At 39.9% G+C, this 14,478-nt stretch overlaps 1 protein-coding gene across 13 annotated transcripts in view; it reads left to right on the top strand.

The window, feature by feature from the left end:
* Positions 1–14,478, top strand: part of USP54 (ubiquitin specific peptidase 54) — a 118,195-nt gene that overhangs the window by 52,799 nt on the left and 50,918 nt on the right. For 12 of the 13 annotated variants that reach the window (XR_007471418.1, XR_004485002.2, XM_049697265.1 and 9 more), the window contains one exon: positions 3,602–3,694. Coding sequence is in view for 11 of the 13 variants with exons in the window: in XM_049697265.1 (XP_049553222.1) it covers positions 3,602–3,694 (93 nt within the window). In the remaining 2 variants the exon portion in view is untranslated. Of the gene's footprint in view, positions 1–1,331; positions 2,330–3,601; positions 3,695–14,478 lie in introns of those variants that run through there. The other variant, XM_033434105.2, reaches the window with a different exon arrangement.

Raw genomic sequence — 14,478 nt, 5'->3', positions numbered from 1 at the left:
TATTTTCATTTTGGATCATCTGTCCATTGGTGAAAGTGGGGTGTTAAGGTCCCCTAGTATTATTGTGTTACTGTCGATTTCCCCTTTTATGGCTGTTAGCATTTGCCTTTTGTATTGAGGTGCTGCTATGTTGGGTGCATAAATATTTACAATTGTTATATCTTCTTCTTGGATTGATCCCTTGATCATTATGTAGTGTCCTTCTTTGTCTCTTGTAAGTCTTTATTTTGAAGTCTATTTTGTCTCATGAGAATTGCTACTCCAGCTTTCTTTTGATTTCAATTTGCATGGATTATCTTTTTCCATCCCCTCACTTTCAGTCTGTATGTGTCCCTAGGTCTGAAGTGGGTCTCTTGTAGACAGCATATATACGGGTCTTGTTTTTGTATCCATTCAGCCCTTCTATGTCTTTTGGTTTCGGCATTTAATCCATTTACATTTAAGGTAATTATCAGTATGTATGTTCCTATTACCATTTTCTTAACCGTTTTGTGTTTGTTTTTGTAGGCCTTTTCCTTCTCTCGTGTTTCCTGCCTAGAGAAGTTCCTTTAGCATTTGTTGTAACGCTGGTTTGGTGGTGCTGAATTCTCTTACTTTTGCTTATCTGTAAAGGTTTTAATTTCTCCATCAAATCTGAATGAGATCCTTGCTGGGTAGAATAATATTGGTTGTAGGTTTTTCCCTTTCATCAGTTTAAACGTGTCCTGCCACTCCCTTCTGGCTTGCAGAGTTTCTGCTAAAAGATCAGATGTTAAACTTATGGGGATTCCCTTGTATATTATTTGTTGTTTTTCCCTTGCTGCTTTTAATATTTTTTCTTTGTATTTAATTTTTGACAGTTTGATTAATATGTGTCTCTGCGTGTTTCTCTTTGGGTTTATTCTATATGGTACTCTTTGTGCTTCCTGGACTTGATTGACTATTTCCTTTCCCGTGTTAGGGAAGTTTTCAACTATAATCTTTTCAAATATTTTCTCAGACCCTTTCTTTTTCTCTTCTTCTTCTGGGACCCCTATAATTCAAATGTTGGTGCATTTAATGTTGTCCCAGAGATGTCTGAGACTGTCCTCAATTCTTTTCATTCTTGTTTCTTTATTCTACTCCCTGGCAGTTATTTTCACCATTTTATCTTCCAGGTCACTTATCCGTACTTCTGCCTCAGTTATTCTGCTATTGATTCCTTCTAGAGTAATTTAATTTCAGTCATTGTGTTTTTCATCACTGTTTGTTTGCTCTTTAGTTCTTCTAGATCCTTGTTAAATGTTTCTTGTATTTTCTTCATCCTGTTTCCAAGATTTTGGATTATCTTTACTATCATTACTCTGAATCCTTTTTCAGGTAGGTTGCCTATTTCATCTTCATTTATTTGGTCTTGTAAGTTTTTACCTTGCTCCATTGTTTGTAACATATATTTTTGTCCTTTGATTTTTTTTTTTGTTGGGTGGCGCTGTGTTCCTGTCTTACTGGTTGTTTGGCCTGAGACATCCAGCACTGGAGTTTGCAGGCAGTTGGATTAGAGCTGGGTCTTGGTGCTGTGATTAGGACCTCCAGGAGGCCTCACTCTGATTAATATTCACTGGGGTCTGAGGTTCTCTGTTAGTCCAGCGGTTTGGACTCGGAGCTCCCATCACAGGAAGTCGGGGCTGACCTGTCACCAGCCTGGGAACCAAGATCCTGCAAGCTTTGTGGTGTGGTAAAAAAAAGAAAAAGAAAAGGAAGGAAAGAAAGAAAGGAGCAGTAGAATATCAAAGTGTAAAAAACAAAATTAAATTAGAAAGATAAAAAATGTTAGGAAAAATAAAACTATAATTTAAACAACTGCAACAAGGTAAAATAAAACCACAACAGAAAAAAGAAGAAAAAAAAGGGGTGGGGTGAACAAGCCAAAAGGAGAGAATAATAACAAAGTATAAAGAATATAGTAAAATTAGAAAAAGTAAAAGATTTATTAGGAAAAATAAAAATATAAAAGCATCAACAACAGTGAATCAACAAGGTGAAACAGAACCCCAATCTGAAAGAGGAAAAAAGAAAGAAAGGAAAAAAAGAAAAGCCTTGGCTATGGGGGCGGAGTTTAGGTGGTGGTGGAACTTAGCAGGGGTGGAGTTTAGGGTGGGGCAGGATATAGGTGAGTTGGGGAGTGACATTTGGGTGTGGGGCAGGGCCTAGGCTCCAGAACCCACTCAGCCGTAAAAGGCCTTGGGGGTGGGGCCTTGATGGGGCAGTGTTTAAACATGGGGCGGGGCCTCTGCTTAGGACCTGCACGGGAAGGAGAGAAGCTGCACGTGGAAAGGAGGGCCTCTGAAGTGTGGAGTTCTGGAGTTTGGAGGTAGGGCCCTTAGTGAGGGTGTATGGGTGGGGTTTAGGCCCAGTGTGTTGGAAGGTGTCTCTGAGTGTAGAGGTGGGACCTTTGGTGGGGGTGTGGGGGCGGGGCTTGTGTTCTGCACGGCAGGAGGGAGGCTCTGAGGACAGAGGATTAGGCCCGGGAGCCCAATAGACCCCCTGGTGCATAAGTGGACAGAGAAGGTGCTGGCCTGGTTCCCTTCCGTTCCTTTGTGCCCCTCCCCCATTGTCTCCCTCAGGGTCCCCTCTGCTGCTGATGGACCCCTAACCATGGGTGGGCCCTGCTGGGTGTACCAACTCCTCCCCTCCCTCAGCCACCACTCAGGGTTGCCAGTCCCAGAGGTCCAGCCTTTACTTTTGCTCCCCCTTCCCTCCCTCCCACTCCTGCAGGCCCGTGCGGCTGTAGGGGGCCTCAGTGGGCAGAGGATCAGGCCTGGCATCTCAGCAGGCTCCCGGGGGCCCAAGTGGGTAGGAGAAACCTGGCCACGATCCCTGTTGATCCTCTGCCCTCCCAATGCTCACCCAGTTTCCCCCTTCAGGCATGGGATCCCTTCCCCCAGCCGCCCCTCAGGGATGCCAGTCCCCTCCCTTCTCCACTTCTCTTCCCCCTTCACTCCCCCCAATGGCCCACATCCTACCTGGTTGCTGGGGGTTCCTCCTGTCCCCTTAGGTGTCCGTGGTCCCCCACCGGTGCCTGGTAGGTACCCTAGTTGTGCAGAGACGTGAATTCCGCGTCCTCTTAGTATGCCATCTTGACTCTGCCCCCTATGAACCGATTTATTACTGTTGATATCACCATTATTTTTTTTATTCTGTTGACTTAAGGAGGTCACACCTCTCTCAGAAAGGTCCAAAAATTGAGAAATCTAACAAAGACAAAATTCCACACTACCATTCAAGCTTCTAAATAAGTTTTAAAATATTCATGGTTTTCCTGTGTGGACCATTGAAATAAATCCTTATTCCGCAGTTTTTAACCCATAACTTCCCTCTTTAGGATCACATTTGATGTATCTAGTATCATATTTTCTCTGTGTGACCTACTTTATGTTCGAATTAGTGTGTTTTCCAGAATATGGTCACCTATCCCTCTGGTTGGATACCTCACCGTTTTTGACCTTTTTTTTAATACACTAGAATGAGCTTTTCTCTTGGGAGTAACAATGTCTATTGTCTACCTATGTTTGCTTGACTTCTTGAATTTGAAATTAAATGGGGTTTTTTCGTAGAGTAATGAAGTATTTTCCCTTTTCATCAGGTTTTATGGCACTTGGACATCTTCAGACGTAGCTTTAGGCAGCTTACAACTCACAAATGCATGGGAGATTCCTGCATCTTTTGTGCTCTCAAGGTAAATACTTCAAATTTGTTTCTTCTCACTGTCATTAGGTTAATGATCAATATTAAGGTGGTTTGGTTATTCAGGTTGATGCTAAAGAATTTGTTACTGCATTATTTGCATGTGGTTTAGTACAAAGGATAAGTATGATTAGTTTTGCTTGTTTCAAAGAACTACTACTTGGTTTAGGTATTCTGTTTCTCTGAACCTTTTGCCCTTACAACTCTATTTAATGTGATTGGATACTATTCAAACTTGCTTAGACTTTGAGTATTTATCCGAAAAGCTAACACTAAATTTTCGTTTTGAAAGAATAAACAACCAACTGTTTTTCATGGAATTAACTATTGTCTATTAAAGCTAAATTTAGCAACAAACTCTTTCTATTAAGAAAAGCCAGGGGGCTTCCCTGGAGGCACAGTGGTTGAGGGTCTGCCTGCCAGTGCAGGAGACATGAGTTCGAGCCCTGGTCTGGGAAGATCCTACATGCCACGGAGTGACTAAATCCGTGTGCCACAACTACTGAGACTACGCTCTAGAGCCCCCGAGCCACAACTACTGAGCCCGTGTGCCACAACTACTGAAGCCTGTGCTCCTAGATCCTGTGCTCCGCAACAAGAGAAGCCACCGCAATGAGAAACCTGCGCACCGCAATGAACAGTAGCCTCCGCTCGCCATAACTAGAGAAAACCCGCGTGCAGCAACGAAGACCCAACACAGCCAAAAATAAAAAGAAAAAAATTTATTAAAAAAAGAAAATCCAGGGCTTCCTTGGTGGTGCAGTGGTTGACAATCCGCCTGTCGATGCAGGGGACACGGGTTCGTGCCCTGGTCTGGGAGGATCCCACATGCTGCGGAACGGCTGTGCCCGTGAGCCATGGCCACTGAGCCTACGCGTCCGGAGCCTGTGCTCTGCAACGGGAGAGGCCACAGCAGTGAGAGGCCCGCGTACCACCAAAAACAAACAACAACAACAACAACAACAACAACAAAAAGAAAATCCAGTACTAAAATTTTCCCATTTTCCCATTCCCTAATATTTCCTATTATCACATGTAATAATCAATAGGTTCTTTATATCAGTTGCGTACCCCATTATCTGACTCCGAGTTTTCCATTTCTGAATAAAATGAAACTGAGGATTCATTTAGAGACAAATAAAATGCCCTAATGTGAGAGAGTTCTCTTTAGGTAAGTTGCTAAAGAGAAAGAACTAGGATGTGGAAGGGCCCATTCTCTATTACTTTTCCAACACTTATCCTTGCTGTTTTCTTGGTCCTGATATACAATGGGTTATTTATGGTTGGATGAGTATGCCTAAGTTCTGAGTAAGCTTCTAGAGTCATTTTTCAGTCTGATGAAGTCTGAATTCTTGGTTTGTCACAGGGATGCTTGGTTGTGATCATTATTAATTTAGTTGCTTTTATACCTGAGAGCAGGAATTGTGACCAAAAAATCCAGGAGAATTTCACAGTTAAATTTGCAACAACTGACTCAAAACAGTTTTTTGACCAACATCAGTTTGAAGTTTTAGTCCATGGTAGGCAGATATTTCTGGAAAGAGATAACTGAGTCTTCTGAACTTTTTGCCACTAGGGTCACAAATATCTTTTTTTTTTCCACCCTTTGTTTGGAACCATTATAACTTTTAGCAAAATATAGAATATAAATTATTGGTTAATAATTAAAAAAGAGTCATGTACCACAATGTTCATTGCAGCTCTATTTACAGTAGCCAGGACATGGAAGCAACCTAAGTGTCCATCAACAGATGAATGGATAAAGAAGATGTGGCACATATATACAATGGAATATTACTCAGCCATAAAAAGAAATGAAATTGGGCTTCCCTGGTGGCACAGTGGTTGAGAGTCTGCCTGCCAATGCAGGGACACGGGTTCGTGCCCTGGTCTGGGAAGATCCGACATGCCGCGGAGTGGCTAGGCCAGTGAGCCATGGCCACTGAGCCTGCGTGTCGGAGCCTGTGCTCCGTAACGGGAGAGGCCACAACAGTGAGAGGCCCGCGTACCGCAAAAAAAAAAAAAGAAACGAAATTGAGTTATTTGTAATGAGGTGTTTGGACCTAGAGTCTGTCACACAGAGTGAAGTAAGTCAGAAAGAGAAAAGCAAATACTGTATGCTAACACATATATATGGAATCTAAAAAAAAAACATGGTTCTGAAGAACCTAGGGGCAGGGCCGGAATAAAGACGCAGATGTAGAGAATGGACTTGAGGACATGGGGAAGGGGAAGGGTAAACTGGGACGAAGTGAGAGAGTAGCATGGACATGTATACACTACCAAATGTAAAATAGATAGCTAGTAGATAGCTAGTGGGAGGCAGCCGCATAACACAGGGAGATCAGCTCGGTGCTTTGTGACCACCTAGAGGGGTGGGATGGGGGGATGGGAGGGAGACGCAAGATGGAGGGTATATGGGGATATATGTCTATATATAGCTGATTCACTGTGTTATACAGCAGGAACTAACACAACATTGTAAAGCAATTATACTCCAATAAAGATGTTTTAAAAAATTATTGGTTAATTGGGGAGTTTAAATATGAAATTTTAATAAAACCAGATATTTTACAGTTGTAACATTTCTGACTATGCCCATTCAGACAGAAGTCCATCCAAAAGAGCATTCGGCTTGATTTTTCTGAAAGGTACATTGGCATTAAGTATCTAACTTTAGATAAACAAGAAACATAGTGGTCCTTTGGTCAGCAAGTCCAAGGGGAGTCTGGTTCATGGCATTAAAACCAAAAAAACAAGGCAAGTTACTTGCTAGAGATCTGAATACTGGAGAAATCCCTGGTAGAACAATCTCCTGAAACTGGAAACTCCTATCTGTAACAAGAAGGGATGACGGAAATTACATGACCCTCTGACATGCCTTTGATTAGTCAGGACTGTGCCATATTCTTCACTGACCCAGATGGGACTCTGGAGAATTGGCTGTCATAATCTTGCTATGTTTCATTTTCCACAGGGACAAATTGTTACTTTAATATAAATCAATATAATTATATAAGTCAGAAAGATGAAGGAAACCAATCACCAGACCTTATGGGACACCTTCTGAAATAGCCAGTTACAGAAAGGAAGTTGTTTTTCAAGCTAAAGGGGCTGAGGTTGTATCTTGGGAGTTTTTCAGAGAAGCAGTTGCTTATGATGGATAGGTAAATGGGCTTAGTGGATCAAAGGCTGTGTTTTGGGTCTTTTTATAAGCTGAGGATGTGTTGCAATTCTGATGCTTTCCTCATCACATCATTGCCTGATCTATCCATTAGATTTCTTTTCCTTCACTGCCTCTTTTGCTGTATTGGAAGATTAAAAATTTGATTTTTTTTTCCCCTAAAGTGCTTTTCAATCTCTCAGTGCTAAATAAATGTTAAATAATTAGGCTCTAATTTGCACATACTTTGTTTTAGATGGCATTGTTTGCATTCTTTTAATTATTGTGCACTTAATTTGAAAATTATACTCTTAGACTTTCCAATAAACGTGCTTAGATAACTCTTTATTTGTATAGACAAAAAGGAAATTAGATCCCTACTTCATGTTATACCAAAAGTAAGAATTTCAGATGAATTAAGGAGGAAAATGTGAAAGACAATATACTTCATTTTAGAAGAAACTATGAGAGAATATCATGGCCTAAGAGATAGAGAGGATTTAATAAATAAGACATGAAAAATGCAAAGTTAAAAAACTTGATACGTTTTACTATAGAAAATTCAAGAACTTCTATTCATCAGAAGACTCCATAAAGACAATAAATATACAAGGCTACAAATTGGGAGAAAATATCTGCAATATATATAATCAACAGAGGACTGGTATCCAACATAGAACTCCAGAGAAGAATTCTCATGAAGAATAAGTAAATAATAAAATGAGTCAACAGGAAAATGGACAAAACACATAAACAGGCATTTCTCGGAATGGGAAACTCAATTGATATTTAAGCATATGAAATAGGCTTACCCTCTTTAGTAATGTAAGAAATGTAGATTAAACCATACCCTTCAGATTAGTAGAAATTTAAAAGTCAGATAAAATTGTTACCTACAAGGTAGAATAATGAGAATTTACATAAATTTTTGGTTGGAATATAAATTGATACCACTATTTAGGAAACCAGTTTGTCATTACATTTGTCAAATAAAATTGAAGTAGCAGGTACCCTACTACTCAGTAATTCTACTCCTGGATATTCATTGTAAGAAACTTCCTTGTACATACATACCAGAAGATATGTTTGGGGATGTTTAAGGTAGCATTTTTTTTGTGATTACAGAAAAATGAAACAACCCATTCCAACTCTAATATAATCGATTAAAAAATGATGGTTTATTCCTAGAGTAGTAGTTTATTTCACTTCTATATAGTTGTGAAAATGGATAGCCTGCAGCTACATGTATCATTTTGAGTTAATCACACAAGCATTATAGACAGCCATCAACTTACGATGGTCTGACTTAACGATTTTTTGACTTTATGATGATGTGAAAGCAATATGCATTCAGTAGAAACCTTACTTTGCATTTTGATCTTTTCTTGGGCTAGTGATATATATGGTATGATACTTTCTTGTGATGCTAGGCAGCTGTAGCACGCCTCAGCTCCCAGTCAGCCACACAATCATGACGTTAAACAACCGATACACTTATAACCATTCTGTACCCATACAAACGTTCTGGTTTTAACTTTCTGTACGGTATTCAATAAATTCGATCAGATATTCAACACTTTATAATGAAGTAGGCTTTGTATTAGATGATTTTGCCCAACTGTAGGCTAATGTAAATGTTCTGAGCAAGTTTAAGGTAGGCTAGGCTAGGCTATGATGTTCAGAAGATAAGTTAGCCATGTTTTCAATTTACAGTGGGTTTATTGGGATGTAACCCCATCATAAATCAAGGAAGATTTGTATATTGAATGAAAAAAGCAAGTCACAGAAGACTGCTAAACTATGATTCCATTTATATACAAATCCAAAACAGGCAGAATAAATAACATATTGTTCCGGGATACATACATATGATAAAATTGTAGAGAAAAAAGGAATGATTTTCACAAAATTCAGGATAATGGTTACCTCTGGAAGGTGGAATGGGTAGGATATAATCATTTGTGGATACTCAAACTCAATTTTTCCATTCTTAAATTGTGTGGCAGGCACATGGGCATTTATTTATTATTCTTTGGCTGTGTATACACATCATGTTTGTTCTTTATTTGAATGATGATTTTTATTATAAATATAGAAAAATACTGCAATCATTCTGGAAAGTATACTAAAGTGTAAAGAGGAAAACTGAAAATAGCCTGAATTCCACCACAGGAATTATCATTTCTCTTTATGCCTCTTCTCTGGTCTATAATATTTCTAGTAATAGGTCTTTTTGCCCACCGTTTTAGTAAAAAGAGTACTTCTTTTTTTCAGGCCCTTAATTGCCTTTCCATCTCTAGTATCTTCCTATTTCATTTGTTCTAACCTAAGACTACCCTGGAGTGCTATTTTGAAGTTACTACCTTCTTATAATCTTGAAGTGGCTCCCAGTTGTCTCTTAAATCACTTAGAAAAGCAGGATTATGGACATTTAAAAAACTAATTTCACACTTCCTTTTCCCTTCCTCTCCTTCCCCAGGCACTCCATTTCATCTATGATAGCAGATGGTATACTTACTATGCCTGCCTCTTAGACATTGCATTGCAGACAGATGTCATTCACTTTGCCTGCATCCCTTGGCACCCAAAATAATAACAAAAATAATAACAATAAACAGAACAATAACACATCCCTTTTAAGCCAAACCACATCTGCCTTTCAGAAATTTATCTTCTTCATGAAGTTTTAAAAATACTATATCTACATCCGTAATTGATTTTAACAGTGTTTAGCATGGCTGAATGGGTTTTTGGGAAGGTGGCCCAGCTTTTCTTCTCTTTTGGTGTTCCTCACAGTGCCTGGACCATAATATAAACACAACTTTTCTGGGTTCATATAGTCTTTTAGTACTTCTTGGTATTTTAGTTATGGAGTTTAGGGTATTGCCTTTTCCTTTTCTTTTTCTTTCTGTCTTTTATATTCTCTCTCACTCTTGTCCTGTTTAATAGAGATTTTCATATTGTGACTTTTGGTCTCATACTTTTTTTACTAAGTCTACTAATCTAGGCCTTCATGCCTCATTTAGTAAGGGAAGGGAGAGATGTGGGGGAGGGGAGGAGGGAGGCAGGAAGGGGGGTTGATGGTGGGAAAGATCTGCTGATGTAAGAAGTCAAAGTCTGGGATTCTGTCTGCAGAGCAGTTATCTGGTATCCTGCCGTTAAGTTACATGTTAACTTTGTGGTGTCCCAGTGTGGGTGTATTCTATATATTTTTTTCTCTATGGGTGTAATTATATATATTTTTCTCTGCCTCCTATTTAAAAAGGAGGAATATTTGATGAGGCTAATAAGAATTCCTTTTTGCTGATACTTCATGACCTGTTTGCATTCTTTAATGCTGTTTGATTTGTAAAATTCTTATTTCTTAGATTTTTTTTAAAACAAGAGATTCCAAACTTCCTGAATTTGAAGTACTCTGCAAAACTTGCCAGTTCTTTATAAAGTCAGAATTATTTATGTTAGAGCATAATTGCTTATCTCTAGAACCTACTATTAAGTACAAAAAGAAACACAAACATGTTCCTTGATGAGTCAGAAGCTAGCTAACTTTCCCTTAATCTGATGTTTGGATGAAGGATTTGCCCTTCCAAGTCTGGCTGAAAGATATGTGTCCCTGCTCTCTCTGCAGTTGTTTACTTAAAATGCATTTACTACTGGCCTTATGTGAATACCTTTTGGATCATGTCTTCTTCAATATTTTTGTTTTTTTCTTCTGCTCTATGAACGTCTGCCAGTAGTCCTGTGCCTAGTGATCTTCATTGGTACCATAGTATATGTTGCATCCAGTACTTTTTGGTGGTTTGTACACAGTGTTTATGATAATCCATTTCTTTTGGTCCTGTAAAATATACTGTTTTTTTTTTTTCTGTGTTACTTGACACTAAGTCCCTAAAGTAATTACAGTCTCAAAATCTTGCATGCAAATTATTAATGAAGAATTTGTGTTAGTTTGTCTTTCTGCTTACTTTGAACCGCAATGCATTTCAACTCTGACTTAGCAAATAGAAGAGATTTGTGGGGGACTTCCCTGGTGGCGCAGTGGTTAAGAGTCTGCCTGCCAATGCAGGGGACACCGGTTCGGGCCCTGGTCTGGGAGGATCCCACATGCCGCGGAGCATCTGGGCCCGTGCACCACAACTATTGAAGCCCGCGTGCCTAGAGCCCATGCTCTGCAGCAGGAGAGGCCACCGCAGTGAGAGGCCCGTACAACGCAATGGAGAGTGGCCCCTGCTCACCGTGCAACTAGAGAAAGCCCTTGCGCAGCAGCGAAGACCTAGCACAGCCAAAAATAAATAAATGAAAACATAAATTTATAAAAAAAAAAGAGAAATTTGTGTGCTAATTACCCTGTCCCTTCTAAAATACCAAATTTATTCCCACCTAGTATTACTGAAAGATTTTTCCTGACCTAAACTGTTGTCATGCCTATAGCCCAGAGCTCTGATTTATTATTCATATTGAGTCTGCTCTTACACCCTGGCCCCCAGGGTATGACTTGACTTTGGTATTGGTTTATTTATTTATCTCTGTCCAGAGGAGGAAATCCGTCCTCTGTACTTAGTATGCCACAAAGATTTTGTTCTCCTTCCAGGGATTGTACTAGAGGCTTTACAGTGCCAGGATGTAGGACAGAGTGTTTTTTGTTATAGGCAAAGAAGAATGCTGCATTGATTGATTAAATCCAACAAACCTTCTCAATTAGTGATTTTTTTTAAAGGATGTTAGTATAAGGAATAAAAGCCAGGGAATGGTGGTGGTGATGGAGGTAGGTAGGTAGGAAATAGGTTTTTGTATATAGGGGTCCTGGAATGTAAGTCTGTACCTGTAGAACAGTAAGACTGTTGTGAAGGGGCAGGAAAGTCTGTGTTCTGCTGATAGCTCACTTGTTAATTGAGGGGAAATTTGAGAGTTCAGGGAACAAATCTCTCGATATTTTTTTATTGTGTACCATGTAGCTATTCCTTTACTGGGGACTGAAGCATAAACATATCGAGTAAAGTGGTATAAGGAATTAGTCTGGTCATTTTTTTGTAGACTGTAGGAATGGAAGGTTCTTCATTGTCCTATAGTCATGGCCACTATAAGAGGAGTAAACCCATTATCCTAGACTGGCTATTTATTTAAGCCAGGAAATTAGATTTCTAGTATGTTACCTGGAAATTTTAGCTAGTAATAAATAGCCCTCACATAAGGAAGGTATGTCCTTATGTCTAATGCACCTATCCATTTGAATTGAACTTCCTTCCTGTTATGCTTATCTATGTGATATGAACATATTCATATATGAACATGTGGTCTTTTGGTTAACCTTTCTTTTTTTTTTTTTTTTTTTGCGGTACGCGGGCCTCTCACTGTTGTGGCCTCTCCCGTTGAGGAGCACAGGCTCTGGAGACGCAGACTCAGCAGCCATGGCTCATGGGCCCAACCGCTCCGCGGCATCTGGGATCTTCCCAGACCGGGGCACGAACCCGTGTCCCCTGCATCGGCAGGCGGACTCTCAACCACTGCGCCACCAGGGAAGCCCTGGTTAACCTTTCTTAAAGTTGTATTAGGCTGTACCTAAATATTCTTCTTTTTTTAAAATTAATTTATTTTATTTTTGGCTGCCATGAGTCTTTGCTGCTGTGTGCGGGCTTTCTCTAGTTGCAGCAAGTTGGGGCTACTCTTCGTTGCGGTGCGCGGGCTTCTCATTGCGGTGGCTTCTTTTGCTGCGGAGCACGGGCTCTAGGCGTGCAGGCTTCAGTAGTTATGGCTCGCGGGCTCTAGAGTGCAGACTCAGTAGTTGTGGCACCCAGGCTTAGTTGCTCTGCATCATGTGGAATCTTCCTGGACCAGGGCTTGAACCCTTGTCCCCTGCATTGGCAGGCAGATTCTTAACCACTGCGCCACCAGGGAAGCCCTGTACCTAAATATTCTTGACTAATTTAGTCATTGACATAACTTGGATAGTATAAAACTCAGGCTCTTATCCTTTTAAAAATTCTGGAGTTCAGAATTTTACATGGTATTTCAAATAGAGGGGTATGACTATAAGGAAAAATATAGCAGATCATCATGATTCTTTCCAGAGTTTATGGCAGAACCTGAAACTTATACAATCTCAAAATCTTTGTTCATGTCCAGACGGGTCCCCCTTTTTATTTCCCCTGTGGGGTAAGTGGCTTTGATATTGATTCTTAAAATTTGATTTGAATACTGTTGGTCATCTTTAAGGTCCTACATTTCTGATCTTGGCAAAAATTCCAGAATGACTGTTACATTTTTATAAATCTCAATATTAGTTTATGATTTCCCACTAAAAGCAATACTATTCCCTGGTGAATTTGGCCTGTCTCTGTCTGTCCACTGTCTTGAGGTCTTGTTGTTTCTATCTGTGTCTCTGCCTTTGTGTATGTGGGTGTCATTTTTGCATAGGTAGCAGGAATGCGTGTGAAAGGTAAGTTTATGATGGTCTTTTGCTTCACCACTGTAAGTCCAAGGTATTGGGTTATAAATTGAATGCAAATAAAGCCCTAAACTCATGGGGAGATATGGTATTGGTAACTGAATTTGATTTAAACGGACTGATATAGGATATGTGGGTAATTTTCTAATAAGGAAGTCTAGAAGGTAGCTATTTTAAGACATAAGGTTAAAGAATCTCAAGAGAGAAACTGGCCAGCTGTTCTCTGCTTTCTCTTCCTGGAGCAAGAATTTCTGTTAAACTGACTGCATACCTTTTTCTGAGTGTGGTAGTGGTATTATGGTTAAGTGTTTTTTTTCAGTTTTATTGCGGTATAATTCACAAATAAAAATTATGAGATTTAAGGCACACAACTTGATGTTTTGATATATACATATATTGTGAAATGATCACTACAACAAGCTAATTAACATAGCCATCACTTTACATAGGTACCTTTCCTTTTGTTTTTACTGCATAAATGTCACTTCAGAATTGTCACTGAATTGTCACTAAAGTTGTTATATTTAACAACTTTAATTTGAAGAACACATATTTGGTCAGCTCATAGACTACAAACCTTGGGAGTTGCAGCTCACACTTGTCAGGGGAGATGTAATCACTGATTCTGTTATATCACAAAAAAATCACTGAACACTAGAGAAAGGGTTTGTTATATGGTTATGTTTTAAACAAAAAGGGTTCTTATTTTTTAGAGGCATATCCTGACGTATTTACAGATGAATAATGTCTGGCATTTGTTTCAAAATGATCTGGGAGGAGGGTGGGTGGTATATATGAAATGAGATTGGCCACAGGTTAGTAATGGTTGAGGTTGGATGATAGGTACATGGGAATTTATTGTGCTATTTTGTCTACCCTTGTATGTTTGAACTTTTTTTTTTTTTTTTTGCGGTGCGCGGGCCTCTCACTGCTGTGGCCTCTCCCGTTGCGGAGCACAGGCTCCGGATGTGCAGGCTCAGCGGCCATGGCTCACGGGCCCAGCCGCTCCGCGGCATGTGGGATCCTCCTGGACCGGGGCACAAACCCGCGTCCCCTGCATCGGCAGGCGGACTCTCAACCACTGCGCCACCAGGGAAGCCCTGTTTGAACTTTTTGGCAATAAAATGTTAAAAATCCAGTGTTACTGGTTTGGATGCCAAAATGGTAA

Source organism: Orcinus orca, chromosome 14, assembly GCF_937001465.1.
Source record: "Orcinus orca chromosome 14, mOrcOrc1.1, whole genome shotgun sequence".
NCBI lineage: Eukaryota > Metazoa > Chordata > Mammalia > Artiodactyla > Delphinidae > Orcinus > Orcinus orca.
Note: the sequence above shows the minus strand (reverse complement) of the source record. Positions and strands in the feature narration are given on the sequence as shown.